Here is a 25,971-nt window from a genome sequence, read left to right as displayed (position 1 = left end):
TCATATAGGCGTTGATGTTGCATGCTCTTCAAGTGACGGGAACACAGAGGAAATGAGTCTGTTGACTGCGACATCCGTGTCAGTATATGCAATCACAATGTCATCAGGGAGTCGAACATAATCATCTCCAATCGTTTCCTCGGTTCCATTTCCAATTCGTAGTAGGTACTCAGAGAACCAAGGGTCTGATTGTGCTCTCATGTTTTGTGACAATCGTATCTTCCTTATTTTATCCCACAAATAGGATCTTTGTAAGGTAGCATCAGTTACCTGTGCCCTTGTCCCACGTGGCACCACAGGAAGGACCTGTCTAAAGTCTCCACCAAATACCATGACCTTTCCTCCAAATGGCAAAGCACATTCCATGATATCCTGTAGGGACCTATATAGTGTCTCGACGCACTGACGCTTGGTCATGGCGACTTCATCCCAAATAATTAAAGACGCCCTACGAAGCAATTCTGCAGTGCCACTTTGCTTTGTAAAGTTGCACATGGTGTTGTCCCCAATTTTAATTGGAATTTTAAACCTGGAGTGTGCAGTGCGTCCTCCGGGCAATATTGATGCTGCTATACCAGATGTGGCAGTTGCAATGGCTATTAATCCTTTGGAGCGAACTCTAGCAAGCAAGGCCTTGTATAGGAACGTCTTTCCTGTGCCTCCCGGACCATCAACAAAAAAAACTTGGCTCTTTTTGGCAAAGACATGCTGAATGATTTCATCAAACCCTGCTCTCTGCTCCTTGTTAAGAGAATCAAAAATATCTAGGTGTTCTTGGTCAATAGAGACATTTTGCTCCTCTCTAACCTCTTTCATCATGTCAATGGAGGTTGGACCCATATCGCAAATAGGTGGCAGACCAAAATCTTTGATATATTTGCCCATCGAGTGAAGCATATCCCGTATGTCCCTGAGCACCATTTGCTCCACTGTCAACGTGTTGGTGTTGTCCCGGCTAAAGTCTTCACCTAACGCATCCTTATGCTTGTCCCATAATCCACGTATGTTAGTGGCCTCACCGAACACAAGAATGGTAGCAAACAACCTCCGCAAGGCACACGGCATCTGGAAAGTGGTGGCCTTAGTCAAGCAGTCATCAATTGATCTATCTGTCTCAATAAGCCCTCTTTTCTCACATGCCTCCCTAAAAGTAGAGTATGCTACACCAGCCATTGTTCTCAAATCCTCAAATGATGTTGCACCTCTCACATGATTTAGTAGTACTCTTAGGAAGTATCTCTCACCTTCAGCGGGGTTAGCAGAGACAATCCGCCCTATATGTGCTGACGCTTGTTTTCTTCCTTGCCACACTTTTTTCCCTACGATCCATCGGTAGTGTTTCGAAAATTCTCTATATAATATTTTCCTTGCTGCCCTTTCTTCACGGTTTTTACTAAAATATTCCGTGAGTGTTGTCCTGTTAGAACCCAGGTGACTCAAAACATCCTCCAGGTTTTCATCATCTTTATATGTCACAGACCGCATATTTGGCAAATGTAGCTAGAGCTGCAATACTGAAGGATAAACTCCAAACATCAGGAATCCGAATATCCTGTGCACAGCTTCTGGTGGAGATATGTACCTAGCATTCCTATACTGCTTTATCTCATTGATGACCCCATCATCTCTATCATCTTGGTCTGCATTTACCGAGAATGATGCTTGGTCGTGGCCTTTATATACGTACTTAAACAGATACTTCACTGCTTTAATGCTTGAGCATGCCTCAACATTTATGTGACAGTTGTATCTAAAGAGCAGACCGGGGTTATATGGCACAACCCACCTGTTATCTAACTCTGCTCTCCTGATCTTAACTCGACGTCCGTCATCTCTTCTTCGGTAGGTTGGATATGAGTCATTTCCTTGTTGGGTTGCCTCATAGAACTGTCTAGGGTACTGAAAGCGACACTCTCCATTCACCATGCATGCACAATATTTGTTTAGCACCCCACATGGGCCATGTAGCATATGGCGAATAACCAGATCATGCAACTCTGGATATTTATCCTTGTCTGGTATCTCAGCTGAAACAACTCGATCATATGCATCTGGGGTTGTCAACTTACTCCCTGATTTCATGATCAACAAGAAATGCTCATGTGGCAGACCCCTTTTTTGGAACTCGGTAACATGAACATATGCAGCAACTTCACCAAAGTACTTCCTCTTGATTAGGAGTTCTTTTAGGTCCCACAACTTTGCCCTATATACTCTTGCAACCAGTTCTGGCCTATCTTGTGGATCCTGACCCGGTTCGAGATTGCTTGTTATCTCTTCCCAGTACGGATTGCATGTCATGGTGATGAAGTAATCAGGCTTACCAAAACGCTGCACAATAGCCATTGCATTAAGGAATCTTTGCTGCATGTCTCGATCGCATCCAGGGAATGATCTTGGCAGCACAATTCTCTTGCCAACCTTAGAACCGTGTGTCTCTCCCGCAGATATAACATCAACCAGTCCCTATAATACATTTAAGCACTTAATTTTAGCTTTATGTAGTAACAAGCATGCAAAGATCGTAAAAAACAATTACAAACAATAGATTATGAGTGTTTACCTGGTATAGCTCGGCCCGTATTAGTTTTTGGTTATCAGGATTAGAGTACCAATCTAGCCTCATAGACTCAATCTTTATATACATATCCACAGCCCACTGTTGGAAAAGACGTCCTCCGAATAATAAAATATTAAAAATTCCCCTTCTGACTTGCAACTTGAAGCAGTAGTATTCTCGTGCAGTTACATATTTTGCAGATTGTGTTGCATCAGCAACTCCACCTAGGACGTCACCTTCTTGTACTTCATTGTCGCCATCTTCCACTGGATTCTCATTATTATTATCAGCTGGGAAATAGATAAAATATTAGAACATTTTATAATATGGTACTATAGCATCAAATCATTAGTATAGCAGTAAGTATTATAGGAAAAAATATTATTACTAAGAGATAATACCATGATTACCACCAGACGTCCCTTCATCTCTACTCTCTAGCCATTGATTATTAGTAGAAGCCGTGGTTGCAGATGGTGGAGTGAATGGACTCCCACTGTACGGCATATATTTGTTCCATCATGTCTCCCCTCGTGGGTTATATACAGGATAAGCTAAGGCGTCATAACAACCATGCCATGCCCGGATATACTGCGGACGACGATCAGTCTTTCCATATACAACCACACTTCTATCAAAACATCTTTGTGGATCGTTCCCATCCATCCAAATAGCAGCAACTTGGGATGCAGTTGGGGCATTGTACCTTCTTTGGTCAGGCGTGATATTTGTATTGAGTTCAATCCGGTACTCATCCAAGTTTGGAAAATCCCCATTTCTCCTAAAAGTTTGAACATATGGGTTATCTTGCAAGATTGCTAGGATAGTCTGAATGATGTTGATATCAAGATCAGGGGACCTTTTGACTCTATGTGATAAGGCCTCATCTTCTGTATCATAAAAGTAGAGCTGCAAATGCCGAGCACCGCGGCCACCTGGCACCAGGTGGTCAAGACGGTGGTACAGCCCACCATGAACTCGAAATGTATAAACACCGGTCCCTACTGGACTTTTATATCTGTCATCAGTGGTAACCCCTAGACTTGCAAAGGAGAAATATGAGTTGATATAACGTATATGTTTCCTGAAATATTTTGCATCATCGTGCACTTGACTTGTGAACAACCTTTTGAGCTCTGCAGGAACATCTGGTATATGTATCTGTACTTTTCCTTTTCTACAACAAAACCCGGGTGTCTCACTCTGAAACCTCATCGCACCACAATAACTGTAGTCAGGGACCTTTCTCAATTTATGTCGTTCTGGCAGGTTCTGGTAGATGTAATCATATGGATCACCATGTGTCACACTGTTTGTAGCTGGACCCTCTGGAAGCACGCGATATGACTCATAATCATGACCTGTGTACACATTGCAGTAATTATTTTCATTTAATATATAAACACGCCAAAGTGAAGCTAAACTTGTAACCAGGTTTATTTATTGTTGTCACAGTACCTTGCGCATGTTGGTGAATGACTCCATCATCGTATAAGTTTTCATTCTGCAATCCATGGTCGGCGTCTATGGCATCTTCATCACCGTCCCAACCATCATGCGTTGGTTCAAATAGTTCACGGTCAAATTCTTCTTCATTGTGTAGTTCAGGTAAATGAAGTTCTACAAATATTTTAAAAATAAGTATGCTAACATATATTTAAATTATATTTTATTGAAAAAAGCATGTGCTCGCTTGACTCACCGGAAGTAGGCAATGGGCCAGGAGGGACCGTACATGTGCCTCTAGCTCGTGGAACGTAATTATCATTTCGGTGTAGCCACTCTGTGGGATCTGCTAATGATGTATCAGTTGGTTGAGAAAATACACAATTTGAACAGTTATTATATCTCACCAGCTGGTGAAGACGCCGGCAGTGTTTGGGACACAACAGAGGTGGGGCTATTATTTTGCATTGCAGCTTTCCTTCTTGCTCGGTATTCACGTTGTTTCCTATTAGCTTCCTCCCTTTGTTGATCGGTCATTTCAGCTCTTCGTTTGCGTGCACGTGCATTCCTTGCTTCCCTCCTAGCATCGGCACTGTCCGTAGGTCTCGTCTATGGAGACAAAGGCACATGTTAAAGTCAATATATAGAGATGTGGTGTGTAGACATAAAAAGTGTGTTTACTTTACAAAATAACCATCACTTATACCTAGGTCATTGTCGCTTATGTCCACAGATAGCGTACTGACTCTTGTGTTCGCCGTGCCTACGCCAACATCTCTACTATTTGTTTGCATATCTCCATTGCAAAAAATATTTGGCGTGTTTTCATTCTGTGGGTCGGCAGTTTCGTCAAGTCCTATGATTGGGTGGCACCAAATGGTTGACCTCTACTTAATCAAAAGGGGTTATGGTGTAATAATAAGTGTCCAAAAATAGAAAGAGATTAAATACCTATGGACGATGCTGAAGTGAACGGCACCGTCTCACGCAAAGCAGCGGAAGTGCTACTATTCTAGGTTGCATGTTTCTTCCGTTCTCGGTACTCACGTTGTTTCCGATTGATCTCGCCCCTTTGTTCCATGGACATATCAGCTCGACGTTTCCGTTGCTGCATATTCCTTTGCTCCCTCCTCCGCGATTCCTCATCTAAAAATATGAAATGTCCTTCCAGTAAATAGTGAAAAATATGAAAAGGTTTGCATAGGTACATATTTTAAGCATACCTATGACATTGGTGATATCACCTAGTGGTTCGTGTGTATATGTCGGCGTAATCATTTGGCTGACGTTGGTGATATCACTTAGTGGTTCGCGTGTATATGTTGGCGTAATCATTTGGCTTTGCGTTCCGCGCGTATCTCTCGGCGTAGACATTTTGCTCTGACCGTCGCGTGGATCTCCCGGCGTAGACATCGCCTCTTCCCTATGTACACAATTATTATTATCTCCGCTTAAATTAACATTAACATGGACACAGAATTTCTCGCGCCTATGACTCCAAAAGAATACGACGATCAGCATACAATACCATTAATCAAGGTTCAGGACCTCTGTTTTGCACAGCAGGAAGGCGAGAGAGTGGGGACCATACCTTGCTTATTGGCACGTCCGTCTAGACAGAGACAAGTCCGACGATGCGTGGACCGCGGTGAGTAGGGCGCGGCTGCGGTCGTCAAGGCCTTCTTTGTAGAGTAGCTCGTGCTAACGCTACGGATAATCTACGATGTTGTCCCTGCGGCTCCGGGGTTGCGACCGGCCGGCCAGCAGTAGCTCGTGCTCTAGGGTTCTTGGGCTACGATAGCGCTGCTGCACGAACCTTCCGCGTCCACCGGAGAGGAAGGATGTCAGCGCCGGTGTTGCACGCTGGTGCTGTGAATTGCGTTTGGCGCAGCGGCGGGTAGCAGAGCTCCTCGGCGTGGCCACGGGCAGCAGGTTCGTCGGGCTCATTTGAAACGCGTTCGTTGCGACAGCGGCGGGATTAGCACGGCAGTTTTCCACGGGTGAATCCTCGACCACGTTTGCGTCTCGGGCTTCCCCCTCGGTCCTGAGCACTACCGGATGCCCTTCCCGTCGTTCCGTCTTGGTCTCCCAGATGCGGCAGGAGGCGGGCCGAAGCAGCGGCGAGGTCGTCGCTCGAGGCCCGGTGCCGGACTGCCGCCGATGTGCGCGCGGAGATCGTGGCTTGCACGCGGAGATTCTGGCGGCGCGAAGATAGAGGTCTCGCTGGCGGCGTCGACGGCAGTGTCCTCTGCGGTGGGTACGACAGAGCTCCTCGGCGTGGCCACGGGCAGCAGGTTCGTCGGGCTCGTTTGAAACGCGTTCGTTGCGACGGCGGCGGGATTAGCACGGCAGTTTTCCACGGGTGAATCCTCGACCACGTTTGCGTCTCGGGCTTCTCGGGCAGCAGGTTCGTCGGGCTCGTTTGAAACGAGTTCGTTGCGATGTGCGCGCAGAGATCGTGGCTTGCACGCGGTGATTCTGGCGGCGCGAAGATAGAGGTCTCGCTGGCGGCGTCGACGGTAGTGTCCTCTGCGGTGGGTACGACAACGACTCTGCCGTCGCGGCGTAGGCAGCAGCCGAGCAAGTGGAGGGCGCAGGGTCTGTGGCCTGCGCGCAGAGATCGTGGAGGGCGCGGAGATCATGGAGTCGCGACGATAGCGGCCAGTGTCCTCGGCGGTTTCCTTTATTTTTCTTCGGCGATATTTCTTCGGCGATATGGACGGGAGCGTTGAAGCCTGGGCGTCGGTGTGGCAAGGCTTCAAAGCGTGATGTGTCTCAAGTTTTCAATTATAGTAGAGATGGAGGGAGTATCGCGTTGGTGATTGAGTGTCTTGGTTGTGCAAAATGCATTTAATAAGATTATGTGTGGTTACTCACTCAAAGAGATGCGAGTTTGGAAAAATGGCTATAGGATATGGTCTACGTACAACAAGTGCATCGACAAGACAAGATTGTCGGATCAACGTACAAGAGGACAAGGTGTGTCGCAATAATTGTGGCAAGGTTGTGCTTATTGCAGAGTTACAGAACATGATAGGATGTTGCACGCATTGGTGAAAATTGCAGCAAGCAAGGGAGGAGAGGTGCCATTTATTTGAGCAGGCCTCAGGCTGGTGTTGTAGTGCTCGTTCGTAGCGTGTGGAGGCTGTCCATGGTGTTTGGTCATGGTGCAGATGGAGATTGACGAGAGATCGACAATGGTATTAATTTAGTAGTGGGTGCTCGAGATCGGTGAAGGCAAGTGTCAGGATGATAGGGTCAAGGTGTAAAAGCTCGTTGGAGTTCAATCTGTCATTGATGGATAGGGGGGGCCAAACGGTTCATGGGGCACAAAATGGACAATTTAGGAAGGCTATCAGAATACACTTGAACGACAAACATATCATGGTGCGTGGCAGCGAGTGGCTAGTCACACCGTAGGCCAGAGACAACGATAGGATCAGTGGCAACGACAGAGAGCGTGATAGCTGATGAAATCTAATAAGGTACGACATACCTCTTCGCAAAATTCTAGATCTTCCACTGGTTTATTGGCTTATGCAAATCTACGTTGTCCAATATGACCAAATCTAGCGTACTAGCTAATGCAGCCCCTTGCATGCTTTGAGAACTGTGCAAACAATATTGGCCCTGTTCAGCTTATCCCATATTCAGCTTGTTTTTTCAGCCGGAACAGTATTTTTCAGTCAGTTTCAGCTAAGATTCAGCAAGCCAAACAGGGCCATTAATGTCCCTGTGGGCAACCGAATATGAATAAATTGCACTAGACAGACCTAGATATGAACTAATACAGACATCCAGACCCATATGTGTGTTGTGTTAAAATATGTCTAGAGAAAATACTCAAAGATAAGACTATGAAAAATTAACATTAAGTAACCCGTAAATTTACATACAAATTATGCTCAACTTTTATTATCAGAAATATCTAAAGTAACCCTTGAAATTTGCATATAAATTACTGACTCTAACATTATGGTAGATAATCTAAGCGGTCCCAGAAATTACATCAAAATTGTCTACTCTACTATTACAAAAAATAAATTAGCTAACCATCCGAATTTACATCTTAACTAAAACATTTTTTAAAAAGGTCTAAATAACCTTGAACTACGCCTACATATATTTGTAAACAAAACTAATACAATAGGGCTTTTTAGAGGCGGTAAAAAAAGGTTTCGAGAGGCGGGTAGGCAGAAAGTCACTGTTAATCAACCTTTCCCAAGGTGGTCATAATGACTGCCTCTAGAAATGGATTAAAAAAACAAAAAAAGGCAAACTCGCTAGTGAGCCCGTTTTCAAGGTTGCTGCGGTCGCCATGCTTGTTTCTAGGCACATCGCTGTAGCCGAGCCCGCTCACAGTCTAGCCGCCATTGCCAAGCCCCATCATCGCTCTACATAGAGAGAGGAAGTCCTGATCTCATGGATCTGCGCATTTGGATCCGAGAGGATGAGAGGACACAGAGAGGGAGTCAACGAGATCTACCGGATCTGAACCACCACCACATCCACATCCCATGCCATCCCCGGAGGAGGTTGACCTCGCCAAGAAGGCTAATCCCTGCCTGCGCAACGAAGAACACAAGCAAGAACAAGAAAGAACACAACCAAATTGCATATGAATGATTAATCTCACGGAGTTGGGGTCTCACAAATCGATGAACGGCAAAACTGTTCTTGACAGATTAATCTAAGCAAAACCCAAACCCTAATAGAGGGGCGGTGGCTGTTTATAAAGACTCTAGGGTCGTGCAAGACCCCTGGACGCGCCCTTAATGGGCCCAAACATGATACATGGTCCAACAGACCAAAAGACGGTGTCGCAGCACCCTGACAGATTCTGGACACTGACTTGTTTCGATGATTCCCGTTGATTCCGAAGAGCTTTTGATGTGAGACCACTTAGATTGGCTTCCTTATCAAATTATCTTTCTATACATATGTGGATCGTCGAAAACGGAGTCCGGATGCGTCCTGGGTGACCAGTTTAAGGCAAACTGGTCCTAGAGGCCGAGGCAGACTCGAAATCGTGTTGGACCAGGCCTCCGGTTCCTGTTGGACGTCCTTGCTAGTCATCTTCGCCTCCACCACATCCTCTAAGCCCTTCATGACCCTCTCCATTGTTCCTAAGCAAGATAACATCATTAGGTAGTAGTCTATTCTCAAAAGTATAAAAAGGATTGCTTAAGAACGAGCTCACCTCTAAATTGAGTTGACGCATTCGAGCCCAGGTCATTGGACCTTGCATGACTGTTGGAGGATCAGCGGGTACATCCGAAGGAGTGATGTCCTCATCACAAGCCCCTAGCGTGCCCCGCGATAGGAGGATGGTGAGCCCCACGAGAACACCACGACTGGAGGAGGGTAGGCCCCGCGCACCGCTGCCGGAGGGGTGGACCCAACGCCATTGCTGACGGGGGCGGGCTCTGAGTGTCGCCATCGCAGGAGGGTTCCGCAAGTGCACCGCTAGAAAAGGAGAGGGGCCAAGGTCCAACATGCATGGGCTCAAGAAGTTCCAGAGAGAAGGAGAGAGCGAGAGTGGGGAGTTGTGCCGCAATGGAGTGAGAGAGGCCAGCGTAGCCGTCGCTGGTGACGTGAGCCCCACGCAGAGAGACAGAGGAAGATTCATCACAGAAAGAAGGAGATATTCAAGATATCATAGATCGATTCACCACATCACATAGAAAATGAGAGTTCAAAACATCATAAATGATAGATCAATTCGTTGCATCACATATGATTCATCGAATCAAAGAGAGGAAGAACACATCACAAAGAGAGAGGAAACACGACACACCATTGATTCATCCACACATCACCTCGCCGCATTCACTGCTTGTGCCCCTGCGTCCTCTGTGCCATCTGGGGACAACGCTCGCGCCGCAGTTGGCCAAGTAGAGGAGAAGTGAGAAGGGGAGGAGGACAACGTGCTAGGGAGGGAATGGAGAGTTGGATACTAGACAGGAGGGATAATGAGAGTGAGAGAGAAGATAAGATAGAGAGATGAACTGCAGGACTTAAACTCGTAACAAAATTTAAGGTCGAGTCAGGGGTTGGGGGTGGGGGTGGGGGTGTTAGGAATCACTAACTTAGGCATGTTTGGATGATGCGGTTTTTGAAAACCATAATATCACAAAACTGTGGTTTATAAGCCAAAGAGACACAAAACTATAGTTTAGAAAAAAGAGGTTACGAGTGGAGTTTCTAAAACTTCAAAAAAAACTACAGTTTTGACAAAACCATGGTTTCGAAGACTACAAGATTTGTTGCATCCAAACACCCAGTAACTTTTAGAAACCAAAGTATTTTGTATAACTATATATAGTATTTCTCTAATACTTTAAAAATATTTTGCATCTAAATAGGACCTAAATTGTTTACGAATCGGTAGTGATACCTTTATCACCATCGGGTTTAAATTGTCTTATAAAAGTTGTCTGTTCTGTAGCAGCGTTACCTAGTGTATAACAATTGGTACGACTGGAGGACGGGCTTTTTTGACGCGTTGCACAGTACGCGCGCCCGTGGTCTTCGAAAGCAAATGCAATTTGCAAATATTTAGCAGACAGAGCGCATGAATTGTACTCCCACGTACTGGTACACGATATTGAAAGTAAAGTAGTGATAATAATAAATGGCACCTCGCTGTCCTAAAATGTCCGGTGTCTTTCTTGTACGTACTACTCCACACCGGAGTATTAAATTTTGGAACGGGTCTGATGTATGCACTTTATCCAACTTCATGTCATGCATCTATCCCCGTATAGTAGCCGTAGGCTGCAAGCGACACCAGATTGTTAATTGCATCCTACAAATTGAATGGATTATATTGTATATATTTTTTTTATGATATGAAACAGGAGGGTCGTTCCTCCTACTGGTTACTCCCTCCATAATAGGGAGTAACATACTCTAAGAGTATCTTCAAGAAACTCTTCATATCCTTTATAAATGCTAAGAATAGAAATTTTGGTGAAAAACAATCATCCAACAGCTTCACTATATGGTCATTCAATAGTCATCTTCTATTCCGGATTTTTCGCTAGCCAAATATAGAAAACGAGAATAGCTCTCTAGACTGTGCATGAGAAATAAAAGAATTGTTGGAGAGTGAGAAGATATAGAAAGCAATTTTTATGCAAATGACTCTAAATAATGATCTAGAAAGTGAAATTTAGAAATTCTCTCGGAGGTGCTCTCAGGACTGAACAAGCAACGAACAACAGTAAAGAAACGAAATATATGCGTTACAAAGCAGATAAGAACACAAAATGCTCTAGCCATAATTCGGTTGCCAGGATGTGTAAGTTTTCTTCTTTGCTTTTGTGGATAACCAAGGCAAGATGTCTTTAATTTGAGCAAAGACTTGCAGCTTTCAACAGTTTGGTTGTTTGTTTCTGGGAATGAGATTATTTTGTTTACTCCCAGATGTTCCGTCACATCAAAATAATACTCTCTATGAAAAACGTAACGACAATTATTGCAATTTGAAGACTTCCAGTCGAAAAGGGTGAGGCGCTAATTGGGATTATATTTGCGAATTCAGGATAGCACATCAGCTTTGAGGAGAAAATGTACTACTATACTACAATTTACTACTCATGTGTATGTGTGCAGCAGGTGAACAAACATATATATATACATGTCATGTAGTAGTTAATTCTTTGCGTTTAATGGATGGTCTTTCAGTTATATATGGTGTTGAATTTTAATTTTGAACCTATAATGAATTTATTTCTTGGTGCATGTGTTTATATATAACAATGCAAGTGTGGACGGACTGATAGTACTTCTGACTCAAAAAGAAGCTGATGCCGGATTTTTCTGTTATCTTAAAAAAAATATTGTTTCGCGGCAAATTAAGGAAGACGGCAGGTATATTATAGAATGGAAATATATACTCCCTCCGTCTAAAAAACTTGATGTCCTAGTATTCAAAAAATGTTCTAGAAAACTTGATATTTTAGCTCTTGAACAATAGACTGGGTCCATTTCAGCTTAAAATCTCATGTCTCTATGCATTCCTTTTAATGAGGTGTGCTTATTTCTTAGCTAGCATGCATGGTTCACCAATGAGAAAGAGGGATACATGGTGTTGATCACCAGTTTGTTCTAGAAACTTTAAAACATCAAGTTTTTTTTTTTTTAAAGACAAGGGAGTAGTATTGTTGGGTGCACAAATTAAATGCGTCGGATCGGATGACCGATAGCCCATAGATCTTGAGGGCTAGCTTAATTCCATGTTCCAATAATTAAGCTAGCTAATAACATCCCTCGCACGCACGCTTCTCGATCTTAACGTACGTCTGTTGTAAAATGAAAAAAGCAAACTAAAAGGTGATGGCAACTCGATCGGATCCTTCGGCGATCACAGAGACGACGACGGACCCACCACGCCCAATGCTTGTGGCCGGCCTGTGGTATGTAGTGGAGGTACGGTGGTGGTGGTGGTCGCTTCAGAGACTTTTCTCCTTCTTCTTAGCCGACCAAACGACCACCGCCCTCGCTCTCTTCTTTTCTCTAGCTAATCTCTCTCTCTAGCCACCCCACGCGTGCATACCTACTTTCTCCTCTATATATCCTCATCACTACAAATACAAATCTAGCTTTTCATTAAAAAAGATATACAAATCTAGCTACGACATCGGTATGGTCTCCAATATGTATGACAACTGATGATGGATCTATAAACATATACTCCATTGGTTTGCTTTTTCTTTGTATCATATAATGTATATCAAAGTGCATAGCAAAATCTACATATTTAGAAAAGCCAAAACGTCTTATAACTTAGAATGGAGGGAGTATTATCATATTTAGCTTAGCTTTCAGAGTTCCTGCCTCCGTAGTGCACCCGACTAGTGGCGCATCGATGTAAAAAAATCTACTTTTCAATCTTAATACAATGACGCGCAAACATTTTGTGTATTCGAGAGAAAGAGTTTCCGCCTCCGGTTTGCAAATACTTGGCGCTTTGGACAAAATTTGAGACAAGCTTTTAAAAATTGAATTGCAAATAACTTTAAGCTAGTTAAGAAACTTGAAGAGATCATCTTCATGGATTTTTTTTCTTAACATGTACAGCTTTTCTAAAAAGACGCATAAGTTTGCTAGGAATGGTTCATTTGTACTGCCGTATGATAGAAAACAATGATGAAAGCTACTCTCTCCGTTCAAATCATAAGATATTTTGACTTTTTATATACATTGTTTTTCATGATGCATCTAGATATAACGTGTATCTAAGTGCATAACAAAAGTGCTACATATGTAAAATAAAATAAAAAAAGCGAAAACATCTTATAACATGGAATGGAGTATGTGTTTGGAGGAAACCGTGTTTGTAAAATAAAAGCAGGTATTAGCATTGCAAACGAGAGGGTGCATACATAATAGAACATTTTCATAATAAACCTATTAGAAACAATTTACTTGATGAAGCTAAAAGTTTTCACCAATAGGAATAGGAATCTTTTCCACATGCATTAGTTTCGACCCTCCAGTCGAAACTGGCGATTTCCACGGGTGTTAGATTATATATAGACGGTTCATCAGTAACGCCGATATATAGATCGAATGGCTTACCAGCTAGCAGCGGTGTGTAGAAATGGTTTATACGATCCTTATCATACTAAATATAATTTCTACGAGGAGTGGCTAATAGCTAGCTAGAACAGTAGGTTGCATTACATGACAAAAAAAGTTTTATGACCAAGCTAGCTAGGATGGATGTGGATGTGTGCTCCCAATATGAGCCCCCTTTTGGAATGGAATATATAAATAGGGCCCCAGGAGGTAATAAGCTGCAGCCTTGCATTGTGTTCCGTAGCAACAACTTAATTTGTTGTGGCCGCCCGCATCATCTTCTTCTCCACCGCGCACACCGTACGTACTGGTGGTCATCCATCTCGATCCGCACTCTAGCTTCCATCCAAACCAATCCAACAACCAGCATCAAGAAGCAAGGTCAGCGATCGATCGACGAGGCCGTCGTCTCATCTCGATCAATCTCTGCTGTGTCTCAAATAATATAAACCACCGCCAGCAGCTTGGAGCTCCAAGCTGGGCCGTCGTCCATCGCTCGCAGTCGCTCTATCTATCTATCTATCTATCTGCGGCGGCGTACAGTTCCGGCCGGCCGGCCGGCGGTACCTGCTGCAGGACGGACGACGGTACCCGCAGCCTTGTTATTCATCGATCAATAAATTCGGTGAGTACGTGTCCCCACTCCCCACATACTAGTACTTGAATAATTGCCTGCCTGCCTGTCTCTGTTTGGTCCAGATGCAGCATATATTACATAATTAATCTGAGAATGAATTAATTAAGCTTCTTCGATCAGTTCGCTTCTACGGAGTACATGCTATATAACGGACGGACGGACGTACGTATCGTATCGCTTGTTCGTGCGGCCCTCCCTGCAGCACCAACTGTGAAAAGAGCTGTGTGCCTGCCATGGCGCCTGCTAGCGCTAGCTGCCGGTATATACTAGTACTCTGTCGATCTGCATGATGGAACTATTTTACCAAATTAAACTTGTTGACTGCTTAACTAGAGCTGTTACTCACACACATACATGCATCTAATTAATTTCCGTATATATTAGTCATTGATTTTGAATTTTTGATGATGATAGTAAGTCTCAACCTCTGTCGTCGATCTCTAGCTGCATATATATACATGTAGTGGTACTACTTCAATATAATTCGTTCTCAATACACAAGCTATTCTGCAGTTATTCTGTAGCCAGCTACAGGATAGTTACTATGTAGCCAGCTACAGAATATATATATATATATATATATATATATATAGAACTACTATCCTGTAGCTGGCTACAGAATAACTTATTCTGTAGCCACTTTGAGTTACGATAATTACTATGTTATTTTACGAGATTATAGTAACTCCTTACTAAGTGGTTTAATATAACGTTATGGTAAATATCCCCATGTGTTATAGTAACCCAACTATCGTAAATATGTATTGACATTATGGTAAATTAGTATATAGAATTATAGTAAATGGAGGTGGCTACAAAATAACTTATTTTGTAGCCGGCTACTGAATAGCCTCTCCCTATATATATATATATATATATATATATATATATATATATATATATATATATATATATAGCTACAGGATAATTACTATGTAGCCAGCTACAGAATATATATATAGAACTACTATCCTGTAGCTGGCTACAGAATAACTTATTCTGTAGCCACTTTGAGTTACGATAATTACTATGTTATTTTACGAGATTATAGTAACTCCTTACTAAGTGGTTTAATATAACGTTATGGTAAATATCCCCATGTGTTATAGTAACCCAACTATCGTAAATATGTATTGACATTATGGTAAATTAGTATATAGAATTATAGTAAATGGAGGTGGCTACAAAATAACTTATTTTGTAGCCGGCTACTGAATAGCCTCTCCCTATATATAGAACTACTATCCTGTAGCTGGCTACAGAATAACTTATTCTGTAGCCACTTTGAGTTACGATAATTACTATGTTATTTTACGAGATTATAGTAACTCCTTACTAAGTGGTTTAATATAACGTTATGGTAAATATCCCCATGTGTTATAGTAACCCAACTATCGTAAATATGTATTGACATTATGGTAAATTAGTATATAGAATTATAGTAAATGGAGGTGGCTACAAAATAACTTATTTTGTAGCCGGCTACTGAATAGCCTCTCCCTATATATATATATAGAACTACTATTCTGTAGCTGGCTACAGAATAACTTATTCTGTAGCCACTTTGAGTTACGATAATTACTATGTTATTTTACGAGATTATAGTAACTCCTTACTAAGTGGTTTAATATAACGTTATGGTAAATATCCCCATGTGTTATAGTAACCCAACTATCGTAAATATGTATTGACATTATGGTAAATTAGTATATAGAATTATAGTAAATGGAGGTGGCTACAAAATAACTTATTTTGTAGCCGGCTACTGAATAGCCTCTCCCTATATATATATATATATATATATATATATATATATATATATATATATATATATATATATATATATATATATATATACAGCAGGATTATTGTACCCTATGTATTGTTAGAGACTGATATGACACCCGCTGCATGCATCATCAGGCTCTCTCTCTCTCTCTCTCTACATACCTATAGTACTAGTAGGATCGATCGAGTACATACCCCTACTGTGCACACATGCGATAGATGCGACCAGTAGTTAGCTGGTCGAGTCGTCGGTACGACGTAGTTAGGCTCTGTACGTGTGAAGAATGGTGGAAAAGTACAGGCCGTTTGCCTTGCCTGCCATAACAGATCAGATCGATAGAGTTACTAGTCAGAGAAGAATGAAGCTAGAGAAGGCCACGTATGGCCTTACGGGCAGGGGGTACGGTGCTGGCCGGGTGCGTTTGGTGTGGTGGAAGATGCGTGTGAGAGGATCGGAGGAGGAACAACCAACACCTAGCTAGCTAGCTAATCCTGAAGTGCGCTCAAAGAAACAAGCATGCTATTGCTATTGCTGCCGGATACGGGCCGATACCACTCCACTCCACCTCAAAAGAAAGCTATAGCTGGCTAGCTGCTTCCTCTCTTCATCCTCACCCGCAGCAGCAGCTGCACTGATATACTCCTATGCAGCTTGCTGTTCTTTTTCCACTCCATCCCTGCCTTTTTTTCCCCTCTCCCCCCTGCCCGGCCCCTTTCTTTCTGTTCTATTCTACTAGCTACCTACCAGTTAGTACTTTACAAAGGATCCATCCTGACAGAGGACATCTATCATATACATCTCTGCAACCAAATCATGGATATATATCAGCAGCACTGTACTTCAATTCTTCACTCTCCTGACACTGATACTATACATGCTGCATTACTGCATCCATATGTATTTGGTGTCGCCTAGCTTTCTACGACTCCACCAGCAGCAGGTTGCAGTATATATAGACACCAGCTAGCAGATGAGCAGGTCGTCTAAAGGCTAAAGTAGCTGCTCTTCTGTTAGGTCTCATTGCACGAGTGAGTGTGTACTATCTGAAATTCTGAACTGACCATACCATACAGTAGAGGCTTAGGCTACCAAAGACTTGCATGCTAGAGAGGAACCAGAGCTTTGTTTGCTTTGTCTCTCATATCTGCGTGCAGGCGAACCTGCTGCTGCCTGCTTGCATTGGGAAGCTAGGCCGCGCCGGCCGGCTAGGGTACCGCCGCCTTACCTGTCCATCCATCTGCCTTTTCTTTTGCATTGCCCTGGCCACGCCGCCACACGCATCTACAGCTAGCTAGTTCTAGTTCTTCTTCTTCCTCCCTGACTACTCCATGTACTCCATACTCACTCAATAAAAGGCATGCTGCAGGCTAATTTTTCAGAGGAGAGGAGACCGAGGAACGGAGGCACGCGGAATTAATTAAGCAGCTGAAGAACACAATTAATTAGCCGCCCGCATGGATCGGCAGGAGGAGTCTTGTGTTCCCCCAGGCTTCAGGTTCCACCCTACAGAGGAAGAGCTGGTGGGGTACTACCTTGCCAGGAAGGTGGCCTCCCAGAAGATCGACCTCAACATCATCCAGGAGGTCGATCTCTACAGGATAGAGCCATGGGATCTGCAAGGTATGTACATGCATGTTACGTTGTTGTTCAGCTCATATCTATCTATATATCGTCAGTTAGTTTATGCTAGTTACGTATACAAATTATATTCTTCGTCATCATGTATCATCATGTATCATCGATCCGCATGTATGTATATATGCAGAGAGGTGCAGGCAGCACGCCGGTGGTGGGCACGACGAGCAGACGACAGAGTGGTACTTCTTCAGCTACAAGGACCGCAAGTACCCCAGCGGGACGAGGACGAACCGCGCCACGGCGGCTGGCTTCTGGAAGGCCACCGGCAGGGACAAGCCGGTGCTGTCGTCGTCCACCAGGACCAGGTGCGGCACCAGCAGGGTCATCGGCATGAGGAAGACGCTGGTGTTCTACAAGGGCAGGGCCCCCAACGGCAGGAAGAGCGACTGGATCATGCACGAGTACCGACTCCAGTCAAACGAGCACGCACCCGCGCAGGCAAGCAAGAGTTTAATTATTTAACTCTCTTTTTAATCATGTTTTTTTTTTCTTTCCTACCTATAAGCATTAAATATAAGATAACTGTATCATCAAAGTTCAACTAACTAGAGCTCATCTCTTTCACTTTGCGTATCCTCCCCTCCTAAAGTTATTCCATCACATAGCTAGATAGCTGGTGTCAGTAGTTGTGCAGCACCTTTTGATCGTTCGGTTGACTAAAAAAACAACAACTTTTTAATTGACACTTTTACATACAACAATGGACATCGATCTCTGACACTTGTTGTGCGTGCAATGCAATGGATCGGACATTGCTCATCTCATCGATCTATCAGGAGGAAGGCTGGGTGGTGTGCCGCGCTTTCCAGAAGCCTATCCCCAACCAGAGGGCCTTCTTCCCTACCAGCTATGCCGCCACCGCCGGTTACTACGACCACCACCTCTCAACGACCGCACGGCTGCACGTCGACGGCCATTTCCTGGGCTCATCATCACCACTGCTACAACTCCCTGCAGCAGGCGCTGTAGGCAGCAGCTTCCCGCCTTCGTTATACTCCGACGATGACTTCGAGTCCAAGAAGCATATGTTCAGTATCCCGCCGCTGGAGAGCCCCACTGCCATAGCCTACTGTTCCGACGTCGGCGGCTACGCTGCAGCTGCGCAGAGAAGCAGCTACGATGAACATGAGCTCATGATCCAGCAGGGAGGAGGAGAGCAAGCTGCAGCCGCTGCCGGCGCCATCGACTGGAACTTTCTGGACAGCCTGCTGTCCGCGACGTCGCAACTCCATGAGCCCTCGGGATCCTTGTTGCAGTGACCTCCATCGTCGATCGATCCATCTTTCCTCCAATTGATCTGCTGCTGCAGCATGCATCCACGTGCACACTGTTGATCCAATGGAGAACATTATTCATTCATCGATCGGCATTATATTAGTTGCATATATATATTATATATGCTAATAATTCAGATTCAGATGTGTGTTCATACATACATGCTTCATTGTTGTGTGTAGTTACACACATATTACAGACTGTTTCACTTACTCGACTTACTGGGAGTGGGAGCTCATCATCATTCAGTCAGTGTACGTTTTGTTTTTAGTTCTCTCTGATGGCCTTCGATCTGCATTCTTTAGATTGAGGTAGAACATTACAGCATGATGCATATATAGTAGTAGTAAGTGCACCAGTCTCAGCTGCAGGTAGTAGCTAGCTATGTAATAATTTGTTCTCACCAGCTTATACATATGTAACATATACAGCTATTATTACTTACTGATATGATATCTGCATATATATATGACGCTTTAATTTCAGATTGCTGAAGCCTTCAAATTATTCTTTTTAAGAAAAAAGATAAATTAAATCCATTTGGATATTTGCATTGATTCACGCGGGATATTTATATATATACTGCATGCATGGGTTGAGTGGAGCACACTGAATTGTTGTGTATGGTGAGCCGCAAAGATGGGTCATCAGTTGACGCCATGGGGTTAGGTAGGCTAATAAAAAACAAAGCAAAATTGACAGGGACTCGCACTAGCTCGGTTGCCACTCATGGCGTGCTAGCTAGCTGCCCCCAACGACGACTGACGCACAATCGAGAATCGGCAATCGCATGCAGTACAAATCAGTCGTATTCTTGGGCGTGTGAATATGCGACCCTAATAAGCTAGCTAGGCTAGGCTGGCTTGCGTAGCCAATTCAACTACTGTTTCATCCATCACTTGCAACAAATAAGTTCCAGAGCACACATCGCTATCCACCTTAACTATCACTTGCCGCGTTTAAGCGAGCAAGATTGCTGTGTTCTATGCATAGGTGGCATATGTGCAATGAATTTCTATATATATATCGTAATTAAGCTAAATCTGACATAGTGTAGCAAGGTGATCCATGCAAATAGCTAGCGTAGATAGTTTTTTTAATCCAATGTAACTATTGAGTTTTTTACTAAAAAAGGTTTTATTTATTTATTATTTGACTGTAATCGTTCTCTCTCGATGCTCCCCAACTATATCCATCTATACAAACTCTATATAGCTATTGTCGACAAATTCCTTGGCTCAAAAGACCTTTAATATAAACTTCCTTTTTATTCCACTCCTATCGCTTGGCTGTGCAATTTCTATGGAGGCCAGATCCAAATAGCCTTAAGTTCTTTGGTGAAGTCGATAAAATCACTGTCGTCTAAGTCTCTCACCAAATTTCCAATTGTTTTTTCCATCTTAAAAATCCAAAATTTGAATCATCTTGTACACATGGTGATTCCTTTAACGTTATTGCATTAATATAATAGATTGTGTACTCCTTTTGATTTTTTACTTGGCTTCACTTTAAAATAGTGGTAGAGGCGAATAATATAGAAACACGTATAGGGGTATTTTTTGTTAGCTTTTTAATGACAGTGGTGGATGATTTACAAATAGGTACGTGTGTATTTTGGGTTCATTCATAATGGCAATAATGGACGATTTATAAATAATTGTTCTCTTGTTTCATAGTGCTTGTTGTTTTAGCTTCTTCTACTATATATATTTTTCAAATTACTTCTTGTCCTAGAACTTCAAGACAACTTTCATTTGACTTATATTTTTTAAAACCTAACCTTACTTAATAAATCCGTAATTTAGAGTGAGCTTGTACTTTTGATACCATGAATGCACACACTTTAGAGATGATTAACTATAAGTGTAAGAAGGTCATTTTTATTAACCTCCTTGACTCCTTTGTCAATGCTAAAATGACAAGTATTATGAAACGAAGGACACATATGTAGTATTTTGGGTGAATCTTTTTTCATAATGTGTATAGTGGGAAATTTACAAATATAAGTATACGTGTATTTCTAGGATAATTGTACCATATGTAATGGCAATGCTGAGTAATTTTATTTTTCTTTATGATTAACTTCATAATTGTACCATATGTAATGGCAGTGCTGAAAAGTAGCTATACTTAAGCTTGGTCTAGCTAGCATTTGTGTTGAGCAAAATGTATATGATGGCCCTGTTTGGTATAGATCAACTTCAAGAAGAGTTGGATATTTTAAGCTCTAAATACTACTATAGATATGTTTTTGTCATCGGTATTCTCACTGTCAATTTGAACAAAACTGTTTGTGATGAATTTCATCGCTAGCTTGTAATACGACTAACTGGCGGTAAAAATGATTTTAACTAATGGTTCAACCAATCGGCGGTGAAAATCATTTTCACTGATGGTTCATTATATCAATTGCCTGTGAAAATGGCTAACGGTGGCCCTAACGTTGTGCTTCTTAGGGTGGCTGACAGGCAAGGCCCACTCGCCTGTGTGTCAACCTTGATTGGCGCCTGTGAGGGTGGGTGGGGGTAGATCCATGCACCCATCGTCCCCTATGTGTTCTTTACTCCTCTCTCTCTCTCTCTCTCCATCCCTCTTTCTTCTTCACGCCTCTCTTCCTCTCTCTATCCTAAGGGATGGCATGAGCAACTAGGCATGGTGACTCTGACGCGGGCACTATCCCCCTCCCCAGCGTCCCTCCCTGCCTTTTCATCTCTCGCTCTTTCTTCCTCTCGGATCTGTTTGAATCTCCCTCTCTTAGATCTGGGGACAGTGGGGGTGGATTGTGGTACAAGGAAGCGACGGGCTAAGCAAGGAGACGATGATGAGCCAAGGCGAGGAGACATCGATGGCGTGGATAGCGGCTGATACTGGTAGTTGGATTTTTTTTGTTTTTTACTGATTATAAACCACCGGTTCGTATAACAAGCAGTCGGTAATTGTCATTTTCACCGTCAACTTAAAATCTGCAGTGGTGAAGATCATTATCACCTCCACTTTCACCACCATGACCTAAAACCACCAGCAGTGATGAGAGGTTTATGTAGTAGTGAAGAAATCTTGGATGATTTGGAGATATGTTGAGAGCATTTAGATATTTCATTTTGTTTATGGTTAGTGGGCTAAATATAAATACTTAAACCATCGTGATTTTTAATCTACAAACTACAAATCAAGCATGGATCTCGGAGCTATGAGTTGTGCCAAATGGTATATATATATAGACGATTATCAATTATTTTATTCTCTATATCTAATATATGTTGAGAAAAGATCGAAATGAACTCCGATATATGTCAAAAGAGGTATATTAAGCTTGCTGTATATATGGAACACACACAAAAAAGGATTATCGTCAGTTATAACCGTGTCCCACGGCGACGGATGGACTGCATCGATCTGCGCAGGAAGCTAATAATAAGGTCGCGCGACATGATGACAGGAAGTCGATCGTGCGTGCGTGGTGTTTATATCCGATCCCATCCCTCTCGATCAATCTCCGACGGACAGCGACGTCCGGCTGGTCCGGCCGGCCGGTGATGGCGCAACGGTGGTTGAATTGTGCGCGCGATGCATTCTGGCCTCATAATGATCGAATGCATGCATGATACGGCCATTCATGCCTATGGCCGGGGACGGACAGACGGCCGGCCGGCCGGCCGGCGAGAGCGAGCGAAACAACAGCTGCTGGGGCGGCGGCCGCACGGCAGTGGTGGCACATACACATATGCAGTCTGCAGGCCGGGCTAGCTAGTGCACGCGCCACCACCATGGATGGATGGACGATATATACGCCGGCCGGCCCATGTCCGGCGCCACCGAGATCCGATTCATTGCAGGCGCCCTTGTCGGGAGGGAACTTATACATACTATACGATAGGTTCAGTTCAGCATCAGTCAGCAGTCAGCACTACTACTCCAGGATGGATCCGATGGATACATGCAGCACTAGTTTACGGTCGTTGCCTGCCAATAATGAGGCAATGACGCGTATCATACATTGTGTATCTTTTTTTTTTTTCGCGGACGTGTCACGTGTTTCATTAGGAGAATAGTTTTACAACAAGGATCGGTAATCAAAAATATAATAGCCGGGGCATATAGCTAGAGTGTCGTGCTTCCGAGATAAAGATGCTGTGCGGCATGCTTCAAGCTTGCCAACTCAAGCGTCATGTTTCCGGCCATCCATCTCGCTACGTAGCCAGGGGCTGCCGATCCAGCCGGAGCTGCATGCACGCTCTCTCTCTCTCTCTCTCTCTCTCTCTCTCTCTCTCTCTCTCTCACACATATATATATATATATATATATATATATATTTGATACCCGGGTACTAATAGTTATTCAGTACCCGCGACCCCCTGCACCAGACCTTCCGCAGTCCGCACCCACCCGCCCTCACCAGGCCGTCCGTACCAGGCCCATGCTACAGGCCACGAGTACACACCTACTGAATCCAGCCGTTTTTTTTGGTTTTTAATTTATGAGCTGGATCAGGATTTCGGTTTATACAGCCTTTTGTTTTTATTTTATTTCTGAGCTGGATCGAGATTGCTTGTTTCTTTCTTTTTTATTCCTGCTTGCTCCCTGTTTTTTTATTCCTGCTTGCTCCCCATTTTATTTGGCCGTTTTTTTCTTTGTACACCAGGTTTCTTGTGATGAATTACTTGTCAACAATAATAATTTATTTGTAGCTATTATTCAAATCACAAATATTTTCACCATATCCTCATATCTTTATATGACGTGATACCAAATATTTGTTTTTAAGAAAAATATTATTTGACAACAATCTTACTATAGAATTGTGAATCGGTCCCGGGAGACGATGTTCTCATAATATTTTACAATAGTACGTGATGCTAATCACAAATAGTACCACCATTTGGTTCGTTATCATAGTTACAAAGATGATGCACAGACATCCATCTGTTTTTGAAGAACTGCAATGATGATGCACAGACATCCATGTGTTTCCTTCTGACGAACTGAAATCTGCATCATTGAGGGCTTTGGATGTCATTTGTAGTTTGCAGCAATGCAACACACCTTCATTTGCATAGCACCGAGACCCAACTTGTTAACACATCCATTAAGTACACACACAAGCATTCATATAATTCATTAATTCAACATACACCAATTGACTAAGATTCAACTATCCAAGAGCTAATAAACCTGTAAATTTAAACAACAAATCAATTACTGTATGATATTATGTGAAAATACATTTACACAGCTTTGAAAAGACATAGCACGACATAGCACTAGCGCATTTTGATAAAGAACTGTAACAATCAACTAGTAAATCATAAAATCAACTGCCACTAGCTATTCTAAACCAATGGGGGAATTTTTTATTTTAAACATTTTCCCCTACGCAGAGGAAGACATTCTCTGATAAATCCAATCTAGTCACAATGTTGCCTATGCGAACCCCAGTTTCGACACGCTGGGTCATCCCAAACCAGAGGTTTCCCATCCCAACAGATTCGGGGCAAAAAGAGAGAGCAGCAGGGTGGTAAGGGGAGATCGAGCTAGCGGACCTGGTAGGAAAGCCAAAAAAATCGTGGATGGTGTAGTCGCAACTTAAATTATGTTGATTATGTGGTCAACTGAAAAAAAAAACTCTATTATATGCTACCAATGTGGCCTGACCACTAATACTGTCATGTGTGACCACAAAAACTTACATGCTATGCACTCTAGCATCACGTGTGGATTTCCTAACCATAAATAATTTGTATCAACGGTGATCATCTCTGAATAATAATATTTTGCATATCTGAACAGGTACTCATCTTCACAAATAAAAGTAATCAATTCCTTAAAAAATAGTACATAAATATCTAGTTACTGGAACTGGTCTCCCTCAGCTAACAAAACAGTGGTAAGATACCACCAGCTCTCTTTGAATGGATTAGAATTGACAAGCTTCCTCGCTCAGTCAGCAAATCGATGCACAATTACAATAACAAGGACTGAAGGCTGGCCTTACCTCACGTGTAGGAGGCCGGGTAGCAGGCCAGGGCTGCACAACGACATCCCTCGAGAGGCGTCTCCAAATGAATACACTGTTACACAACACAATTGGTATTGGTAACAGTTACACAACCAGCATTGGCAGCTGAGACAAACTCACCTTGCTGCAATTCAAGAGGAGCTCCTGGCCACGACCTGGGCCGAGACAATCGAACACTCGCAGGGAACGCATCCTGCACTCGAATCATCAAATCGAATCAAGAAGGGGAACGGGAAGGAGATGGTGCAAACGAGGAGTTGGAGAAGGGGATCTGGAGGAGGGGCACCTGGATCTGCCAGCAGTGTTGGAGGAGCACACGCAGGAGCGGCGGTGGCGGTGGGCTGACGGCGGCAATAGCATCGCCAGGCGAGTTGCCACTCCTTTCTCCGGGAGTTCCGGGAGTTCGCGGTGGGAGCTGACGATGAGTCACCGGCGAGCACGGGAGGCTGCTGATGATGGCAAGATGCGAGTAGGACGGCCGCCACAGGTGCGGCGAGCTCGCCGGTGCCGAACCCGGCAGCAATCGTCGGTGTCGACCCTCAACTGGGGCCTTCAAGACCACGGCCACGGCCAGTAGCGACGGCGAGCTGAGAGAGTGAGGGGATGGGGGAGGGAGACGGCGCCAGGAGGGGCGGTATAGAAATACTATATATATCTCTGGGGAGCGGCGTGACGGGGCGGGATGCCCGCCGGCCGAGAACGGCACGGCGGAGCCCTAGGCAACGGCGCAGCTAGCAGTGGGGAGAGGGAACGGACGGGTGGTACCAGCAAAGACCGAGCGGACGGGGTCTCGAAAGAAACCGCAAAAGAAAAAGTGGATGGGTGGGGGAGCTTAGGAGCTGCTTGCCGATCGACCTCGTGAGTGGGTGGGCCGGGCCTGTGAGTCTCAGGCTCGAACGGCGGGGTGGGCCTATTTGCCTGCCCTATAGAACGCTGGGTACTAAATAGTTATATGGTACCCAGGTATTATATAGTAATACTCTCTCTCTCTCTCTCTCTCTCTCTATATATATATATATATATAT

General features: G+C 43.6%; 2 protein-coding genes and 1 pseudogene across 6 annotated transcripts; 1 reads left to right on the top strand and 2 right to left on the bottom strand.

Moving 5' to 3' along the window:
* LOC136496286 (uncharacterized) lies at positions 1 to 1,173 on the bottom strand. The gene has a single exon (XM_066491936.1). It carries the CDS (start codon positions 1,171 to 1,173, stop codon positions 1 to 3), a length of 1,173 nt encoding a protein of 390 aa, XP_066348033.1.
* A 327-nt stretch (positions 1,174 to 1,500) lies between these two features.
* LOC136496284 (uncharacterized) lies at positions 1,501 to 5,419 on the bottom strand (annotated as a pseudogene).
* Positions 5,420 to 13,841: 8,422 nt separating this feature from the next.
* LOC136497074 (NAC domain-containing protein 30-like) lies at positions 13,842 to 19,415 on the top strand. 5 transcript variants are annotated; one of them, XM_066492855.1, is made up of 5 exons: positions 13,842 to 14,216; positions 14,349 to 14,487; positions 17,384 to 17,637; positions 17,783 to 18,093; positions 18,432 to 19,415. In XM_066492855.1, the coding sequence occupies exons 3-5, from the start codon at positions 17,472 to 17,474 to the stop codon at positions 18,912 to 18,914; spliced, it is 960 nt and encodes a 319-aa protein (XP_066348952.1). In that variant the 5' UTR covers positions 13,842 to 14,216; positions 14,349 to 14,487; positions 17,384 to 17,471; the 3' UTR covers positions 18,915 to 19,415. The 5 variants fall into 5 exon arrangements, with proteins under 5 accessions (XP_066348952.1, XP_066348954.1, XP_066348956.1 ...); XM_066492857.1 differs by lacking the exon at positions 14,349 to 14,487; XM_066492859.1 differs by lacking the exon at positions 14,349 to 14,487 and having other exon boundaries at positions 17,373 to 17,637.
* Positions 19,416 to 25,971: the final 6,556 nt, after the last annotated feature.

This window comes from Miscanthus floridulus, chromosome 12 (assembly GCF_019320115.1).
Source record: "Miscanthus floridulus cultivar M001 chromosome 12, ASM1932011v1, whole genome shotgun sequence".
Lineage (NCBI taxonomy): Eukaryota > Viridiplantae > Streptophyta > Magnoliopsida > Poales > Poaceae > Miscanthus > Miscanthus floridulus.
This window is presented reverse-complemented; position numbering and strand designations above follow the sequence as displayed.

Excerpts from the sequence above, each read along its gene's own strand:
- LOC136496286 (XM_066491936.1), bottom strand. The coding sequence starts at position 1,173 with ATGGCTGGTGTAGCATACTCTACTTTTAGGGAGGCATGTGAGAAAAGA.
- LOC136497074 (XM_066492857.1), top strand. The coding sequence starts at position 17,472 with ATGGATCGGCAGGAGGAGTCTTGTGTTCCCCCAGGCTTCAGGTTCCAC. Across the intron at positions 17,638-17,782 it reads AGAGCCATGGGATCTGCAAG|AGAGGTGCAGGCAGCACGCC; the intron begins GTATGTACATGC and ends GTATATATGCAG. Across the intron at positions 18,094-18,431 it reads ACGAGCACGCACCCGCGCAG|GAGGAAGGCTGGGTGGTGTG; the intron begins GCAAGCAAGAGT and ends TCGATCTATCAG.